This window comes from Eumetopias jubatus, unplaced genomic scaffold, assembly GCF_037043125.1.
Source record: "Eumetopias jubatus isolate StellerSeaLion01/CBP00866 unplaced genomic scaffold, mEumJub1_p1.0 scaffold_13, whole genome shotgun sequence".
Lineage (NCBI taxonomy): Eukaryota > Metazoa > Chordata > Mammalia > Carnivora > Otariidae > Eumetopias > Eumetopias jubatus.
In genome coordinates, this window is record NW_028274819.1 from 8,038,019 (window position 1) to 8,056,498 (window position 18,480).

Genomic DNA, 18,480 nt, shown 5'->3' on the forward strand with positions numbered 1-18,480 from the left:
GGGGGGGGGCAGAAGCGATGGGTCAGGGACAGAGGGCATAAAGGCGGGAAAGCCTGGGGGAGGCCACTGGATGTCAGGTCATTGGGAAGATCTGCAAAGACCCAGGCAAGGAGGTCTCAAGGCTGAAACCCAGCAGCCCTCTGCTGAGGGCCTGACCTCAACCCCACAATGCCCACCAGCCCGCTTTATAGATGAGGAAACCAAAGCCCCAGGAGAGCGGCAGAGCCAGGCCCAGGGTCCTCTGCAGAACCGCCCCCCACCCCAAACCACACTGCACACAGGGTCCCTGAAATCCACTTTTATTCATGTAAAAAAAAATTCCCAAAGAATAGAGAAAGCATGTGACCCCCTACTTCCCAGAGCTCAAAGTCTCTGCCAGTGTTCCCCGGGGAAGTGAGGGAGACAGCTCCCACTCTGGGCCGCGGGTATCATGGGAGGGCGAAACCCTTACGGCCCACAGTGACCCAGCACCTTCCTTAGGACTGAAGGCAGGAAGGAGGGGCTGGAGACAAATGGGGCCCCAGAAGGGTGAAAGAAGGGAGTTAGTGTGGGGTGCTTGCCCCAGTTTAAAAAAATAAAATTTCTAAAGATAAAAAGTTAAAAAAAAAAAAAAAAAAGCATTAGTGTCTTAGCTTCCTGCCCTCCCAGCACCCATGCGGCGGCCACCTCTTGCTCAGCCAGTTCAGAGCTTGGTGTTCTCCTCTTGGCTCTCCGAGTCAGCGCCAGACAGGTGCCCACCGCTCCCAGGTGCGTGCCCGTTGCTGGCACAGGCCACCAGATGCCCGTCCCCCAGCCCCTCCGGCGTCTCGCCCAGCAGGCTCCGGCGGATCTCCTGGGGCAGCCTCGCCCGCTGCTCCTGACACTCCTGGGCTAGCTGGGCCAGCAGCTGAGGGAGGAGGAGGGAATGACACAGACGAAGCCCGGCCACCTGGCGCTCTGCCCGCCCGCTGCCTGCCTCCCCCCAGGCCTCACCTTGGGCTCCTCTTCTACCAGCTGCTGGAGGGCCTGCTGCTGCCCGGCCACGAGGCGCTCATGCCGCTGCTTCTGGGCCTCCTCCAGCTGCAGGGGGGCGGGGGGAGGGGGAGGGCTGGGGTCGGGCCCGAGGGTCTCTAAGGGAGGGGCGGGGAGGGCCCTCGGGCTCTGGCTGCGCACGGAGGTCAGGCAGGGGCAGGCTCCCAGGACTGGGGGGTGGGGGGGGCAGGGGTCTGAGGTGACCCTTAGAGCAAAGGTTCCGGACCCAGAGACTCCAAAGCCAATGGGACTCTGTTGTAGACGGGTAGCTCTGGATACATCAGGGCCAGAGAGGGCCCAGAGGAAAAGGCTCTAGAAGTCCCTCTAGGGCAACATAGCCACACACAGGCCAGGCACTGAGGAGACAAGTTTCTCATGACTGAAGGAAGAGAGGGGTGGGCTGGGGCCAGGGTGGCACCTGAGCCTCACTCACCCGACGGATGGAGTTGACCGACTCGGTGATGTGCCGACGGTTAATCTCTGTCAGTTCCCTGCAGGGAGAGAGGAAGGGGGGGGGCTCGGTGCCCGGCCCCCAGCAGCCCCCTGCCCCCAGCAGCTGCCAGCCCTCCAGCAGCTCCCGGCCCCAGGGCCCTTACGCCTCCTTCTTATGTTTCTCCCTTGTCTTGGCCTCTGAAATACTGTTGTGGCGCTTCCTGTCCAGAATCTTCTGCAGTTCCTTCTTCTCCCTGGAAGAGCCAAGTGGGGGCGGAGAAAGGGTCAATGGCAGGTCCGGGGGCTCTCCTCTCCTCCGAGCACCAGGGAGTCCCCTGCCCCACCCCCCACAAGATCCTTTGCCTTCACCTCTCGTTCATCTCCTTCAGCCTCTTGAACTGAGTAGTGTGAGCATCCAGGACAATCTCCCTGAGCCGCTGCTGAGCCTGCGGACACAGGTGGCCAACAGGTGACCCAGGCTGATGCCAGCTCTGTCCGGGAGGCAGGCTGTCCCTTGCTGCCACACGCCCACCTCACCTGTCTCAGGTGCTCCAGCCTCCGCTCAGCCTCTGTATCCGCCTGGGCCTCCCTCAGCTCCAGCAGACTCTGCACCTGTCTCTTCTGGAACTCTTGATACCGCTTCACCTCCTCCTCTTCCTCCTTCTCGTTCTCCCCGCCTCTGTAGGAAGAACCCCTCTGGGTGATCCTCAAGTTGTCACCTGGACTTGGGCTGGGAGGGCAGTGGAGGACAGAGCAGATCCCAATAGGCAATGGCAGACACCAGCCCGGGGGCAAGGGGATGGGGGTTAGAGTCTGTGAGGCCAACAACCAGGCCCATTAGCTCTGTGCGAACGAATGCTGGGAGCCTGTCGCGGCAACAGTCTCTGGGAATACAGGCTGCTCGTGGGGGACTTCAACCGAGGCGCGGCTCCCTGGCAGAGGGTGGGGCCCACGTGGAAGGTTCCTCGATCTTCCTTGCACCAAACCTTGACTCCCCGGCGGTCAAGGGGCAGCCCCTGGCCATCCTGCCATGCCCAGCCCCCCCCCCCCCGGGGCCCCCAGTGAAAACCCCCACAGGCGCACACACCCCCGTAGTCACCCCAGGACACACCGCCCACGGGCGCGCAGGCAGGCGGGACACTCACAGGACGCCCGGCCGCTGGTGGCACCTGCTCTCCGCCCGGGCCTGGGCCAGGCCATCGAGCAGCCGGCGTGTGAGGGCCATGGCCTTCCGCTGGTGCTTCTTGTGCAGCTCCCGCATCTCTCGCTCCTGCCGGCTCCGGAGCTTCACCAGCGCCTTGTGGCCTCGGAGCTCGTCCAGCGGGACCGGGGCCACCTCTGAACAACAGAGCAAAGGTGGGCTGGGTGGGGGCGGGCGCAGGCCAGCCCACAGGAGCACCCCACTCCCCTCCAGGGCAGCCCCGCCCCGCACCTGAGAGGAGACTGGCGATGAGGTCGTCCCGCTGCCCTGGAGAGAGGAGGCAGGGCTGTGAGGGGCGGGGAGGGGCACAGCAGAGCTACCCCCACGCCCCCCCCATCCCCCAACCCGCTCCCCATCCCCCAACCCACCCTGGCCACCCCTTACCTGGGCTGCTGAGGGAGGGGCTGGTAGGGGACGTGGCAGGGCCTGGGGGCCGGCGCGGGGAGGTGTCCAGTGGGCTGGGTGTGGGGTTTGGGGTCAGCTGGGACCCCAGCTGCTGAGGCTGAGTCTCCTGGCAGGTCTCTGGGCCGGCCTGAGCCTGACGGGGGAGAAAGCAGAAGGCTCTTTCCAGAAATGCTATTCTAACCTCCCGGGGCTCCACAGTGCCCCCAGTTGGCTTCCCCTCAGCCCCTCTGGCCTGGGTTCCTCGTCTATCACATGGGGCTGTTGGAACAACTATGAGAGAAATAAGAGGTCTCAAATTTCGAAACCCCTTTTCCACGCGGGGTGTGGAAAGGTAACGTGAGATCGTGTCTCTCGGACGCCAGGCCCCATTGCGTGTGCTCGGGAAATTTGCAGATTGTTCAGGAAAGCCTTGGCCCCACCCCAAATGTCCTCCCCTCTCCGAGTCCCCCTCCACCCTTGCCCATAGCTGCTCATCTTCCTCGCTGCTTGGCTCCTGATTAAATCAACGAAGGAAGTGACCGCAGAGTGGGCACTAGCCTCTCCCGCTAACAGCTCCAAGCAGCCGCTCTCTCCGCCTGCCACAGGCCCCGTGGGACCGGGTCTGGACACACGGGGAAGGCTCTGCTCCCGACCCCTCCCCACAGAAGCCACTGCCCGGCTTCTGGCTCCCAGGACACCAGGTTTTAAAAGCTTCTGTGGCTTCCAACTGCTTCGGTGAAGCAGCTGAACCCTGCACTTCAACTTTGACCCTGTTGCCATTGGAGGAATGCCAGCCCAGGTCTGTCCTGAAAGCCTCTCACAGGCAAAAGGGGTAGTTCCCACATCCTTAACATGTGGACAGTAACCCTGGGCTGCTGAGCCCACTGAGTCAGAGAGACCAGAGCCCCACATCATGCCAGTGTCGGAGCAGAGCTGAGGGTTGGAGGTCCAGCTGGAGAGCCTCAGTGTTCCCATGTCTACACTGGGGTGGCAGGACCAAACTCAGGTGGTATGGGGGGGATTATATGAGTTGAGTGGGTGAAAAGAGCTCCCACCCGGCCAGGCAGAGATCTGGCACGCGGCACTCACTTGGCTTTATTATCTGGTCTGAATGAGAGAAGCCAGAAAGGGGAACCAGCCCTCCAAGCAGAGAGTGTGGGTAAATGCATCAGGTTGGCATCTGCAGTAAGGCAGTGAACAGCCCAACTCACGGAGCGGGGCCGGAGCACCAGCTGGGACTGGGACGGGACAGTGCAGGCAGAGGAGAGTGGAGAAGGCTGCGGGGTGCTTCACCAGGACCTGGCCCGGAGATCAGCCCTCACCGCACCCCCCCCACCCCCCCAGCAGCCCCCAGGGTCCAGGTCAGCCTGAGCCTGCTCCCCCGACCCGCCCCTGACCTGCCCTGGCTCACCTCGCTCTCCCCAATGAGGGCGGCCAACTGCTTGGCCCTCTGGTCCATTAGGCTAACGTGCTTGATGGGGTTGATCAGGGCCTCGGCGTAGTCTGGGTGGGGGCAGAGGACAAGGGTTTCAGAGACACAAGCCCCAAGGCCACGCCGTCCCCACTGTTCTGGTTCCGTGGAAGGACCACAGAACCCACCCTCAGGTCTGTTTAGCCCCCTAACGGCTGACCCGGTTGGCGCCCCTGTCCCCTACCCCGCCTGGCCTGCATCCCCCCCACCCCCACGCCCCCCCCAGCTCACCCTGGTGGTCGTCAGGGATGTAGTCGGAGGCTTCGGTGTAGATGAGCAGGGCTGGCAGGCAAAGCGGCTGGTTGGCCTCGTTCCGCAGACAGATGTAGTGGTACCCTGTGAGGATGGGACGGCAAGGTGGCTGGGCCCCACTAGCCCCCCCGCCCCCCACTGCCCCTGTGCTTCCCAGAGCCCAGATGGCCTCACCTGAGCGGATGGCCGAGACGGGCAGAATCCGATGCCCCACAAACTTGCCGCCCTCCTCAAAGGCCGCAATGCGCAGCGAAGCCAGTGTGGGCAGCACCACCTGAGGGCCCAGACCGGTGCTGAGCCTCGCAGCTGACCCACCCATGGCCGCTGTGTCCACTGAGTCACAGCGGACCACCGCCACTGAGGCCAGCGCTCCGAGCAGACCCTCCAACCAGCTGAGCCAATGACCGACCGTCCGTCAGCACTGCCGCTCAGCCGGTGGTGAGGAGAACGGGCAGAGCCCTCCAGGCACCACTCTTGACAGGACAGGTTCAGGCCTTGCCAGCTTAGGAACTGGACTGGGAGCCCTGGGTCTGGGGCGCAGAGGTCCAGTCCATTCGGGAGGCCAGGACGAGCCGGTGTGAGCTTGCGCCTGTGAGCACAGACGGGTCCTTCCTGCCTGGGAGATGGGGTGGGCTGCACCCACTCCTCACAGGGGCTGTGGGCCCTCCTGCTGTCTCACCTTGCTGTTCTCTTCTCGAAGCCTCCAGAGGGCAAGGAGCCCGAGCCCGACCCTGGCACAGGCAGGGCCTACAAGGGGCCTGGAGGTGACAGGCCCAGGCTTGAGGTCCCTCGGCACCCTGCCTCCGACCCCTGACCACTACCCGCGTGCCTGCTTGCTGCAGGGCAGGCACGGGCGCCAGGCTCACCTTGGGGAAGTCAAAGGGCTCCTCGTCCCACACGGGATTGAAGGAGTTCCCTTGGGAGGTCCGAGTGCGGTACTTGCGCCGCGTGTCCACGGGGAGGCCGAACATGTCCACCTCCACGTAGATGCCCACCTTCCTGTCGGAAAGGAACTGCCCCGAGATCACCTGGGGGAGGGGGGTGGCAGAACAGTGAGGCAATTGCCCAGAGTCCCACCCCCAGGACACCCTGCCAGAGCCGTCCCTGCTCCCTGGCTCCACCTTGACCCGCAAGGCATTGGCCACGATGCCGTCCACGATGACCTCAGTGAAGGGATCGAAGGACTTGTCTGGCCGCCGCATGAACTCGGGCTTGAGCAGGTAGCCACTGCGCCCGTTGTACTCGAACACGCCTGCGTTGAGTTGCATCGCCACATCTGGGGGGGTGACAGGGGGAGGCCGAGGACCAGCAAGGCCAATAGGGTGAGGAGGCAGGAAGGACAGTTCAATGTAGAGGGAGGATCAGGGGGCATTAGGGTCAGATCAAATGGGATCAAGGGTCCAGACTCAGGAAAGATCAGACATGGGGAAAGGTCTAGGGTCAGCCAAGGTCAGGAGGTGGGGTTTGCCCAGGCCTTGGTTTTCCTGTCCCGGTTCCACCTCAGCTGCTCTCATCCCGAGAGCTGGTCTGGAGGATCAGCGTCCCCCCACCCCCACCCCATCCCACGTCTGAGACTGCCAGGAGGAACATGTCAACACCTGAGGGGCCTGACGGTGGAATGGGCTACTTTGGGATTAGTCAGAGGTCCCTTCAGACAACACGGGCAGGGTCACCGAGCAGAAGTCAGTGAGGTTGGAGGCCAGGGAGTCGAGGCAGGCTAGTGCTCACCCAGGGTCTGGAAGTTGAGTGCAACAAGCTGGCAGCCGACGTTCCAGAAGAGCTGGGGCATGTAGTTGGATGAGTCCACGCGGGTGCCCTTGGGGTAGATGCGGCTGAGCTGCTGTTTATTGTATCTGAGGTTGGCGGTCAGGGGCCACGCCGTGTACTGGCCCCCGCCTCCTGGCCGGCACGCCAGGCCCATGCTCCGCTCCTGTGAACCCACTTCCCAGCCTTTGCTCTAGCTGCCCCTCTAGCCCCCTGCCTCTCGGCCCCGTCCCTGAGCAGTTTCCGAGGCTAGCCCCAAGCCCAGACCAGGGTGCTCGAGGGTCAGGACCCTGTGTGGGTGGCGGAAGTGGGGTCAGAACGTCTGGGCCGGCCTCTGAGCACCCCCATCCTGGTCGGCCAGCCCTGGCAGTGTGGAAGGATACTCCACAAACTCCATGGGGCTCTTGGTCAGTTGCTCCATGGCCTTGGTTTCCACGAAGGATGACATCTCGAAGCATTTGTTCCTTTCTGGGGGGGGGGGGGAGTGGGGGCGGGGGTCAGGCCTGGAAAGGCTGGGCTGGCTCCTGTTCCCACCATCTCCTACCCCACTCACTTCGAGCAGCCTCAAATGACTTGAACTTGACGGGCTCGATGTAGTTGACGAGTGTTGACATTTCCTCGGTGGCATTGACCTCACTGCTGGCAGTGCCCTGTGGCCCCCAGACGAAGGGTCAGCAGTGCCATGCCCCCCAGCCATCAGTTGGAAGTTCCCTCACCTGCCCCCTGTCAGGAATGGGGTGCTGACCCTCTGCCCACCTCTGCAATCACACTGCCCAGGGGCTCTCAGCAAGGGCCCCAGCCCCTCCGGCCTGTCAGTCCTGGTTCCATCCCCTCTGGGGCCTTGCCCTGAACCCCACCTTCCTCCTTTGCCTCCTGCCTCCCTGATCCTCGGAAGCTGGAACTCCTCACCCAATCCCAGGGACTCAATGATTCCCAAGCAGATGAGCCATTATTTCTAACCCACCATGCTGCCATCTCCTCTCAGTGGCCCACCAAGAGCCCTGACCTCAACACCTGCAGTGCTGAACTTGGCCACCCCTGCCCACACCCTTCCTCACTCCAGGCCCCTCCCAAACCTGACCTCATGGATCCACCTTTTCCATCACCTCCACTCCTCAGAACCCAACACTCCCTTGTCTTACACTGCCCCTTCCTGTACTCTCCAGTCCTGCCACAGGGTCTTTGCACATGGTGTCCCTCTGGCTCAAGTCCAGTTGCCCAACCTCCCTGCCCAGTCAGTCTCCCCTACTTCCCCCCAATTCTACACCCTAACTCGCCCCACCCCAGCCCAGTCACGGGCATAATTTCATTTGCTTCCATAACTGTTTACCTCAGATCCCTTCTCCCCGCTCTATACACACGCCCCCTGTGGACTCCAGAACAACAGGCTAGCATCTGATCGTGGCCAGACCCAGCACACAGTAGGTGCTCAGCAGACGCCTGGGTAATTAAGCCATTTTCCCTCTGCCTCTTCCTGCCTACAGGGCTGACCTCATCTGTGGTCGGCTTTTTAGGATCTGTCTGTTCTTCCTCTTCTTCATCTTCCTCCTCATCCTCACGGTCAGCAGGTCCAAGAGCATAAGGGCCCCGCTGTAGCCCGTCCTCGCCCAGAGACTTCCGAGGCTCCAGGTTGGGCTTCTCCAGGCCCACCTCTTCCCCATTGCTCAGGCCCGGGCAGCTGTCAGAGCTGAGGGACCCTGCAGAGGATGGGGCCACAGGGGGTCAGGACAAAACAGACACTCGGGAGCCAGGAGGGGTTGTAGAGGTGACTCAGTGGGGAAGTCGAGGGGTCACCTCAGGGCAGGGTGGCTCGGGAAGGGGGCAGAGGTCACGAGTTGGATGGTATTAAACCCAGTAGTAGTGCACAGGGGTCTCGGGTCAAGGTCCAAAGTTATACCCATCAGAGAGATAGGTAGGCTGGCTCAGAAGGGTGAGAAGCCAGGATCTGGGGTCCAACTGCCTTGGCAGTGGGGGTAAAGGATGACACAGAGGGGTTCCAAGTCAGGGGTCCATCAGAGCCACACCCAATGAGGAGGCTTAGTGGGGTGAGCGGTCAGGGGTCGGGGACTTCAATAAGGTGAGAGGTCAAGGGTTAGCTAAAATTATAACCATTTGGGTAGAGAGGCTCAGTGGGGGTCACAGGACAAGGGTCAGAGGTCTGAGGGTCACAGCCAAAGCATGAGAATGTAGCTCACTGAGGCCAGAGGTCAGAATTCAGTCATAATCCGGCTGTGAGGTGGGAAGCTGAGGTTGGGGTATCAGGAATTGGATGGAACCCAATCCAGTCGGGGTGTAGTTCAACGAGGTCAGTGCCTGGGGCCGGGGGTCAGAGGTCCCCTCCTCAGCTGAGAGGCTTGGTGAGGAGGGAGGGCAGGTTGGGAACAGAAGGAGGGTCGCCAGGGTGGTGGGGCTCAGTGAGGTGAGAGCTCAGGGTCAGGAGCAGGGTCGAAGGCTGGGCCAGGGCCGTACCGAGCTGAGGTGAGGAGGGCTCAGTGGCAGCAGAGCCCTCGCTCAGGGCCGAGTTGCTCTGCTCCAGCGGCCGCTTGCGCACAGAGCTGTTGGGGACACCAGTGCTGGGCTGGTGTCGCTTCTTGTTCTTTACCAGGATGCGGCCCATCAGGTCCTGGGGGCTGGGCAGGGGGACGCCTGCGGCCAGCTGGTGGGCACAGGCAGGTCAGGGCCTGCCGGGGTGCCCTCACACCCCCCCCACCCCACCCTGCCACAGCTCCAAGCCCTCCTACCGGGTACTTGTCCAGCGGGTCGATGAGCAGCGCGTCCCCAAAGATGGACCGGCAGTACTCGGCCATCTTGGCCTGCTGCTTTGCCCTGTGGGGCCAAGGTCAAAGGTCAGAGGTGGGGAGGGGGGCTGTAAGGCTGATGTCCCCAGGGTAGATCAAAGGCCTGCAGGGTCAGAGGTCACAGGAACAGTCGGACAGTGCCATGGTGGGACAGCTGCCTCTGGGCCGATGGGGTGGGGTCCCCCGGGTCAGGGGCCCACTCACGAGTCCACGTGGTTCTCGAAGGAGAGGATGACGGGGTAGGGCGAGGTCTTGAAGGCGGTCTCCGCGATGGCCTCGAGCACATCCCGCAGCGGCACCTCCGTGGTCATGGTGAAACCGTGGGTGATGAAGGGCTCCTCCTCAGGTGGCCGCCCTTTCCACACGTCCAGCTCCACGCAGCGGCAGCCCCACAGCAGCGCCTGCCGGTACATCTCCACCGACGAGGTTCCGGCCAGCTGCCCCGCTGGGTACAGTGACCCTCAGACCTCAGACATCACCAGAGCCGCCCGGCCAGCCTGGCTCCTCGCCCTCCTCCCCAGGCCTGTGCTGAAACCAGCCACGCTGGAGACGCAGAGGCCCCTGTGGCAGCCCAGCCCGGCCCTGGCACGCTGTCTGGCCAGCCCTTGATCACTCCTTAATTCACTGTGGAACCAGCACCATCTCTCCTGCAATCCCCCAGGGCCGGGCCCTGGGCCCGCCACCCAGCCCTTGGCACGCGTCCAAGCTGGGCAGAGTCAGCATCCAGTGGCGCTGGCTGATGACTGGTTCCTCCTCCAGGGCTCACCCTCTCGTGGATAAACACCCGCTGCCCCCCGCCCCCCCCAGCTACTGGCCTGAAGGGGGGAGTTGTCCCCAACACCCCCAGGGCCCCTCAACTCCCTCTCCTCCTTCCACCGCCTGCCGCTGCCCCGCACCGGCCTCCATCACCTCCTGCCTGGGGACGGCAGGCCCTTCCCTGCCTCCCATCCAATCTCTGCAGAGCACCTGGCTTGTCATTCTTCCCAAAACATATCAGGTCTCATCACGTCCCCTGATTAACACCCTCCAGAAAGCCTTTCCTGCCCACTTAGGATAAATCCAAATTTCTTCCACGCGCTGGTCTGGCCCTGCCTCCTTTTCTCACCCCCTCTCACCTCTACCTGCCCCAACACCCGCCCTGCCTCCGGCCTCCTTCCCGCTGAGGAGCACCAAGGAGTGTCCTGCTCCCGGCCTTCAGGGCTCCTTCCAGACCATCCAGGAAAGGCGCCCGTGCACAGAAGCCCCGCTCCTCCCCAGGGTAGGCTGCCTGTTCCTCGCGTGCATCCCTAGCACTGGCCACCCCAAAAGGAGGGAGGCTATGGAAGGGGCAAAGGGCAGAGGGCACGGAGGCCAGCACCCCAGCTGCCCAAGGGGGGCTCGCTCACCTGTGAGATAGGTGTTGTGTGAGGAGTTGATGAAGTAGGCGCTGAGCGGCTGGGTCATGTCTGCGCTCAGATCCAGGGCCTCCAGGGGCAGGATGCCATTCTCCTCACCTCCCAGGTAGCGGCTGAAGCCCTCCATGGACATCTGGTCTGGGGGATGGGTGGGGTCAGCAAGCTCAGCTGGGGCTCCTCCTGCTGCCACCCCCGCCCCGCCTCTGACGGGATCCCCACTGGCTCACCTCGCTCCAGGAACTGCTGGTTGGGCTCATACTTCTCAATGAGCAGCCGGGCCTGGGAGGGGCGCAAGGGTGGGTACAGCACTTCGTTGAGCCTCGGGTCCCGTTGCTTCTGGTTGATGAAGTCCATGAGCTGCTCCAGCGTCAGGTATGGCTTGCCCTTGGCGCCTCTAGACCAGGTAGGAAGCTGGGTCAGGCTGGAGCCTCACCAGCCCCTGCTCCACGCCCTCACCCTGAGAGCAGGAGTCAGCAGGTGGGTGCCTGGCTCTAGCACCTGCTGGCTGGGACTTGGGCAAATGGCTGCCCACTCTGGGCCTCAGTTTTCCCATCCACTTTCCTAACCACGAGGTGCTGGCATTGGCATTAGCAAGGGCTTTGGAAGCCACCAAGGGTTTGGCTTGCTAGGCCTGCTTTCGGACCCTGGACCCAAACTCAGCTCCAGTGGTCACTCGGCTCTATGAGCTCAGGCAAGTCCCATAGCACATCCAGCCGCTCGGCCCCCCCACCCCGGCGTAGGCTGATACAAGTAACCCCAGCAAAGGGTCAGTACAGAGCAGTTCACAGCATGGCCCCAGCCCCCCGGGACCCCCGAAAGCTCTGTTTCCCCTCACTGTGCTGGAAGGGAATGCCAGCAGAGGCCACACACAGAGCACTGGGGGCTAGGAGGTGGGCCCAGCCCTGCTCACATCTCCAGCAGGATCTTGTCAATGTCCGGCCGCAGACACAACTTATTCAGGAACCGCTCAAAGATTTCCAAGGAAAACTCGTCAGGCCGGATGGACTCACTCTGGGGGGGGCGGAGGGGAGGGCAGAAGCGTGGCGTGAGAACCCAGGGGCAGTTAGCCCCAAAAGACTAGGCCCCCACCGTGACACCCTCCCTATGTTGCCCCTGCCTCCTCACCCGGTTGAAATTGAGGCCACAGGATTCCAGTGCAGTCTCTACTCGCTTTTTATCTGCTGAAAACATCTTGAGGATACTGAGCAGGTGAGAGGGGTCAGAGTCATGGGGGCGAAGGTCACCCAGGTGGGGGCAGGAGAGAAGGTGCTTAGGGAAAGGGTACTCACTTCTTCACCGGGATCCGTCCATCCTGGTTCACCTGCAGCTTCAGCTTTGTGTATCTGGGGAGGCAGGCCAAAGGGTCACACGCTGGGCATGGCCACCCCAGCCCCCGACAGCCCGCAGGTAGGCCCGGGACTCACGCTTTTCGCAGGAAGGTGTTCCGGGAGGCGTTCTGAGCCAGGATGTTCATGGCCAGCTTGAACAGCTCCTCGGTCCAGACCTGAGGGGTCGGGAGACGGGGTGAGGCTGGGAGGGGGTAAACGGGGAACAGAGGAGTTGGCCCAGCCCCAGACCACACTCAGAATCAGGTATGATCCACAGGAAGTGCTTAAATACTGCTTTGTCAGAGGACGATTAGAAAGAGGAGCAGAGAACAGCCTAGTGCGCGGCAGACGCTAAGTGATGGCTGGCGCGGCAAGTGAGGTGGTGGCTCCCCAGGGCCGACCCTTAGGCCCCAGCCCACCTTGGCTGTGTCATCCTGCACGGCCATGAAGTTCAAGAATGTCGTATTCACCGGGTCTGGCCCGGCCACCACCGTCATTAACTTCTCCTCCAGCCGGGCGTCGGGGCCCCCGAAGCCCAGCACCTCCCGGATCTTGGGGTCCTGAGGGGTTGAAAGCCAGGGGTAAAGAGGCCTGTCCCCGTCCCCCAAGGCCTTACTCCCATTCTTAGTTCGGGACCCTACCACTCACCTTGGGCAGGCGGGCATAACGCCCCGTCCGTGTGTCCCGGATGGAACTGATGTCCAGTGTGTCCACCTCCTGGGGAAACCAGATGCCAGGGTAGGTCGGAGAGGCTATGGGGCAAGAACCAGGGGCCCCCAAGATCTCCACCCAGGCCAGGGAGTGGCCACCCCCTGCCGTAGCCCCAGCCTCAGCCCCCGCCCTTAGCACTTCCTGTCCAGGGAGCCGTGGGAGCCGTCAGCCAGCAGCTGGGCCTCAGCCTCGGGGCGGGTGGGAGGGGTTCGAGGGTCTGGGCCAGGGGCCCTGGACCTGAGCAAGCTGTACCACTGCCCGCCCTCACCATGTTGGGTCCGGTCCAGTACAGAAAGAAGCCATTGGAGTCCACACGCAGGGTTACCAGGTTCCGACTGGAGGCCTCCTGGGGACAGAACGGGACGGCAGGGGGTTAGAGAGCGAGGGCCGTGGGCCAGGCTTGGGCTCTGGGCTCCCTCAGGCCATCCACCCCAGTGCTCCTGGTGAGCGAAGATGAAGCCTCATCTAGCCCACAGGTCGTTCGGGGTTCCCCTACGGTCCTCAGGATGAAGCTCACACAATTGCCCCTGGCATGACACTTGGGGTCCCAATGCCCCTCCTGGCTTCGCCTGTATCTGACCCTAAGGCTCAGTCACAGGGACCACTATCTTTCCCCTCCACCGGCTTTTGCATTGTTGTTCCTTTGCTAGGATAGCCTTTCTTTCCTTCCTTCTCGACCCATGAAATCTGACCCACCTCCTTGGGGAGGCCTCCCCAGAGTTGGAGCACCCTGAAACCCCCTTGAGAATATTTACAGCATGAAAGCAGAGGGTTCGGAAGTCTGACTTCTACAGCTCGTGTGTCCCTCAGGGCCCCATGACAACCAGTCAGCCCTGACATCGGCCTCAAAGCCCATGACCCCCCCCACCCCGCACTGCACCCAATGGGAGCCTCAGCCTTGCGGCTCACCCCACCTAACAGAATAGAGACTGAATCCCACCAGAAGGGGACTCACCCTGCCCTTGGGACTGGACAGTTAATTCTGTCTTCCCTCAAACAGCCCTGCAGCTGGCAGGAGGGCAGGGAAGGGTATGCCAGCCCTATTTTCTGAGGAGGATCTGGTTGCTGGCACGCTCCCAGGGCCACCCCTGTGTGACTCAGGACCAGCAGCCAAAGGCCGGGGGGGGGGGTGGTCATCAGGGCCAGTGGCCCTCTAGGAGCTCACTCAGTCCTCCTAACAATCTTATGAAGTATGTGCTATTGTTCTTCCCATTTAACAGATGAGGAGCCTGAGGCACAGGGAGGCTGTGTGGCTTGCTTAAGGTCAAGAGGAGGCCCTAGAATTTGCTCGCAAGCAGTACGGCTCCAGAGTCCAGAGGCCCACGAAGGAAGGAAACAGGACCCCTGCTAGGCTCCCAGCTCCTGGCCTTAGCTGTAACTCCACTGTGGGGACTGGGATTAGTCTCCACTTTCCAGACTCAGTTTCCTTTTCTGGAGAATTGGGGACTGCACCAGCCCCGCCCATCTCTTTTTTCATAAAGGCCAGGAGGCCTTGGTCCTTTGGGGGTGACTGGGCCTCCCCACCTCACTGTGCTGACACCCATCCTCAGCCCCTCCCTGGGATTCCCAACCCTGCCCTGTGGCTCAGGTCCCCCAGTAGTGTGAGGAGAGGGGAGTTCTGTGGGTACGGACCCCAGGGCCTTCCCCTGCCCCTCCCCCAGTGTCTTGCCTTCAAAAACAGCCCAGCCCCCCCCCCTTAGCCCTAAGTCCCAGTCAGCAACCCCCACCCCACCCCCAGGGCCCTCTCCCAGTTCCCACTTCCTTATTTGGGTTTATCACACTGGAAGGAAAAGGAGAAACTTTTCCCTGCACGCAGGACTGGGGGGGAGGGGTCTCCCCGGTCCCTGGAGCTCCCAGGCACCCCTCTAAGGCACACCTGCTACCTCAGGCCACGCCCCCAGCCCCTCCCCCCAGCTCCCACGCCTACCCGCCCCACCCAGCCGGAAAGGAACCCAGAGTCTTCCAGGCCTCCGGCCTGACTGGGAAAAAGCTGCGGGGAGACTCAGGCAGGCCGGGTGGAGGCCCTGGGGAAGGAGGGGCCCAGGGGGCAGAGGAGGGGGCGGTCTGAAAACGGGGGTGGGGCGCAGGACCGGTCGGCGAGCCGCAGGTGGGGGCCGGGGCATCTGGGAAGCAGCAGGGGCAGGGCAGGTAGAAAGGGGGGGGCCGAGGATTTATTGGGGTTCAAAGTCCCTGATGCTAAGAAGTGGAGAGCAAAGTTCCCCAGGGCTGGAGGAACTTAGGGGGGCAAAGACTCCACTAGGGGGTGACTTGGTGCTCCCTCCTGAGCAGAGAGCTGGGATGGGCTCCTAAAGCAGGGCAAAGGGGTGCAGCAAGAATAGGGTGAAAAAGTGATGAATGGAGAACAATGTTCAGGCTAGGGCACTAGGAAGAATGGGGGTGCGCTGAGCCCGATTGGGAGCCAGGGTCCTCCAGCCAGATCCAGTGTCAGGCAATGGTCTGAGGACCAGGCCAGGGTTGGGGGAACCAGAATTAGACCGGCAGGCAGGGAGGGGTGGAGAGGGCGAGTGAAAAGACGTGGGGGGGGAACGGGATTCATTGGGGTTCGAAGTCTCCGGGCCAAAGAGTGGAAAGCCAAATTTTACACAGCTGAATGGACTGGGGTTGGGGGTGGGGGACAAAGTCTTCATTACGGGCACGACTGGGGACTCAAGTTTCCGGAGCACAGCCAGAGTGGCTTCGGGGTGGGGGGGCGCCGTGGCCAGGCCAGGCTCGGGTCGGGGTCCCCGGCGTCTGACTGAGCTTGAACGAGGGAGTCCCAGGAACTGGGTGGAACGGAGGGCCCCCCGCGCTTACCTCGTCCCATTTGATGAACTTACTCCCGCGCCTCAGGGTCTCTACCACGGTGGGCGGCTCCAGCTGCAGCGCGTGGACGCCGGGCCTGGCGCCCGCCATGGCCCGGCCAGGGACGAGTCGGGGACCCTCGGAGCCCCGACGAGGACCGACGGCGCCGCTGCTCCCTCCGCGCGCTCCCGCGCGGCCCGCTCCGGCCCCGCGGCGTCAGCGCCCGCCCGCCAGTCTGTCCCGGACAGACCAGAGAATCGGCGGGGCCCGGGCGGGGCGGGGCGGGGGCGGGGCCGCAGCGGCACCGCCCCCTCCCACCCGCGTCGGGCCCGCCCGCCCCGTGTCGGCGGCTCCCCCTGGCGGCCGGGGCGGCGACTGCAGCCCGAGGGGGGATGGGGCAGGGGTATAACCTGGACCCCGGCGCTTCGCTGGGGGTGCTCATCCGGACTTGCCTGGGTTGGAGGACAGAGCTTGGGGCCAGGGTAGTTGTTAGGGTGCAGCCAGAGGGACTGGGTGTAGAGGGCGCTGCTGAAGACTGGGAGGGGGGTCAGCCGGCTTAGGTTTCGGAGGGGCGGGGGCGAGGGCCAGGCTTAGGGCCGGGGGAGCGGAGCCTTGCCCCCACCACCCTCCAGCAATACTGAGCTGAGTGCAGGAAAAGCCACTCCCACCTCCCCCCCCCGCCCTCACTTTGCCTCACCCCCTCCTGCAGCAGCTCGGTTCCCCCCCCCATCCCTGGGAGCACTTAGACCGCTAATGGGCCTCCTGCCGGCAGGCGCCCCTCCCCCGTCCCTAGACCGGGGAGGCCGGGCGCCTGCTGCCTCCTTTAAGGACCTAAGCATCCTGACCTTCCAGAGTGAGCCCTAGAACAGCCCCCTTCTTGTTCTGTAGACCCCCATGACTGAACCTGGACCCTGTCCCTGTGGGGCTTCCTACTGAACGCTGTGACGGAGACAACTGCTCTGCTCGTTTGCCCAGAGGGTTCAGAAGCCTCGCGGGTGTCCACGGACAAGGGGGGTTGAGGAGGGGCTCTGCGGTGCCTGGCCTACAGCAGGTGCCCTGAAATCGGCGCTCCAGGGATGGGAGGGGGGGAAGGCGCATGGGCACTGGGATAGGTGGGGGCTGCAGCCCCTCCCGCAGGGCTTGGCTGGGGGGGAGGGCTCCTGCCTGGGGGCCCCTGTGGGAGCCCCCCCAATACAGAGGCAGTAGCAGCAGTAGGTTTAAAGTAGAACTCATCCAGAGGGGCCAGCCAAGTCACCTAGAAACCCAGAAAGAGACTAGAGCTGGTTCTGGGGGAGGAGGGGTCAGCCAAGGAGGAGCGGGCCCTGCAGGCCCCTTCGCCTCAGGCTCTCAGACCCCTAAGGGGAGGCCCTGCCTGGCTCTGGCCATCCTCAAAATCCCCACCTTGTGGGACACCAACTCTAACCTAAGGAATCTCCTTGCCTTTGGCAGCGACCCTGTGGGGTGGGATTACTATTTACACTTGAGGCCCAGAGAGGGGAAGGGACTTGCCCAAGGTCACGCAACTTTGTAGGAGGATTTTAGCCCTCTGACTTGAAGGCTGGCTCATCCTGCCTCCACTCCTTGCCCTTGAGGAGACAGAGAAAGGGGGGCAGGACGTGTGATTCCCTCATCCTCTCTCAGAAGAAGAGCAGAGCCATACCCTTCAGAGATTCAGAGATCACCAGATCTCACTGGGCAGAGCCATGCAGGGTGGAGAGTGGCGGCCTCTGCTCCCCCAGGCATGGGTTCAAGTCTACAGCAGAACCCAGCCCCTCTGTGCCTCAGTCACCTTGTCCAGAAGCTGGAGATTGCAGGGGCATGAAAGAAACAAATGGGTACAAGATGACCCCTAGCTGCAGGCAGCTGGACATATGACGAGTGGGTAGCAGACGGGGGCATCAGGGAGGAAGAGGAAAGGGCACAGATCCGCTCTGGGGCAGGGAGCCTGCCAGCCAGTGCCGGGGTTAGCAGGCCAGAGCCAGGGTTCTAGGCCTTGGACAGGGATACTTGAGATATGCTGGGCAGCAGCTCCTTGGCAAACAGGATGGGAGCCTGTTTCCTGAGCCTGAGCCTCTCCCCGCCCCCCACCCCCCACCCCATGTCTTCTGAGGCCAGGGTAGCCCCTATTAAAGGGCTCCTTCCTCCTTGGACACTTTCTTCCAGGCTTGGTAATGGTAATAGGGTTTCTCGGCAAGCAGTAATGGTGGAAGGAAGGCAGCCTTTCCGCCTCTACCCTCGATTAAGGGAGCGGTCTTGGCCCACGGGACCCTCCCTCTCCAGGGCCTCTGCTTCAAAGAGGTGCTAAAAGCAGCCTTAGCTGCACTCTGGTGGAGAGGGGGCTGGGACCTCAGGGGGGGTGGGGCTGGGGAGGCCACAGTCTGAGGCCTGCAAGATGAGGCACGGTGGCGGCCGCATACTCCAGTCCCAGGAGGGTTTAGGCAGGAGAGCAAGGGCGGGGATGTAGGCCCTCAGCACCGAGCTCTCGGCCCCCAGCCACCGGAGCTTGGAAGAATCAGCCCCCCGAAAGAGGCTCAGAGCAGGTAAGCGACTTGCCCATGGCCTCCCAACGTGCTGGGCAGAGCGAGGATTTGAACGCAGTTCTTCCACTCCGAGGGTCTGTGCGGGGCAGCCCGGCCTCCCACAAGGCTGCAGGCCAGCATGACCACCTGCACTAACTGTTCTCAGGGTGGGTGGCCATGGCAAGGGACTGAACGAGCAGAAGCAGTGGGGATGGAAAGTGGGAGTGTCAGGAAGAAGATCCCCAGCTCCTCCCCACCCCGCCCGGATTGCCCCCGGGGGTACCCCAAAATTTGGACATGACAGGAGGCCTTCACGCTAGCCCTCAGGGCAGGAGGGATAGGAAAGCCGTCACTAGGGCTCACAGCATCGAGGAGGCAGAGCTGGGGCTGGGACCTAGATCTTTATGGCCTAT

At 62.8% G+C, this 18,480-nt stretch overlaps 1 protein-coding gene across 1 annotated transcript; it reads right to left on the reverse strand.

The window, feature by feature from the left end:
• Nucleotides 1-283: 283 nt before the first annotated feature.
• Nucleotides 284-15,743, reverse strand: PLCB3 (phospholipase C beta 3). Its single transcript, XM_028118286.2, has 31 exons — nt 15,561-15,743; nt 13,015-13,092; nt 12,684-12,752; nt 12,455-12,595; nt 12,132-12,211; nt 11,997-12,050; nt 11,833-11,908; nt 11,618-11,718; nt 10,935-11,101; nt 10,699-10,845; nt 9,518-9,758; nt 9,257-9,341; nt 8,985-9,171; nt 8,007-8,212; nt 7,069-7,165; nt 6,899-6,983; nt 6,480-6,604; nt 5,873-6,027; nt 5,618-5,779; nt 4,926-5,025; nt 4,731-4,835; nt 4,440-4,531; nt 3,029-3,182; nt 2,876-2,911; nt 2,589-2,781; nt 1,981-2,122; nt 1,813-1,889; nt 1,608-1,697; nt 1,445-1,502; nt 973-1,059; nt 284-886 (listed from the first exon to the last, which is right to left on the reverse strand). The coding sequence occupies exons 1-31, from the start codon at nt 15,657-15,659 to the stop codon at nt 683-685; spliced, it is 3,693 nt and encodes a 1,230-aa protein (XP_027974087.1). The 5' UTR covers nt 15,660-15,743; the 3' UTR covers nt 284-682.
• Nucleotides 15,744-18,480: the final 2,737 nt, after the last annotated feature.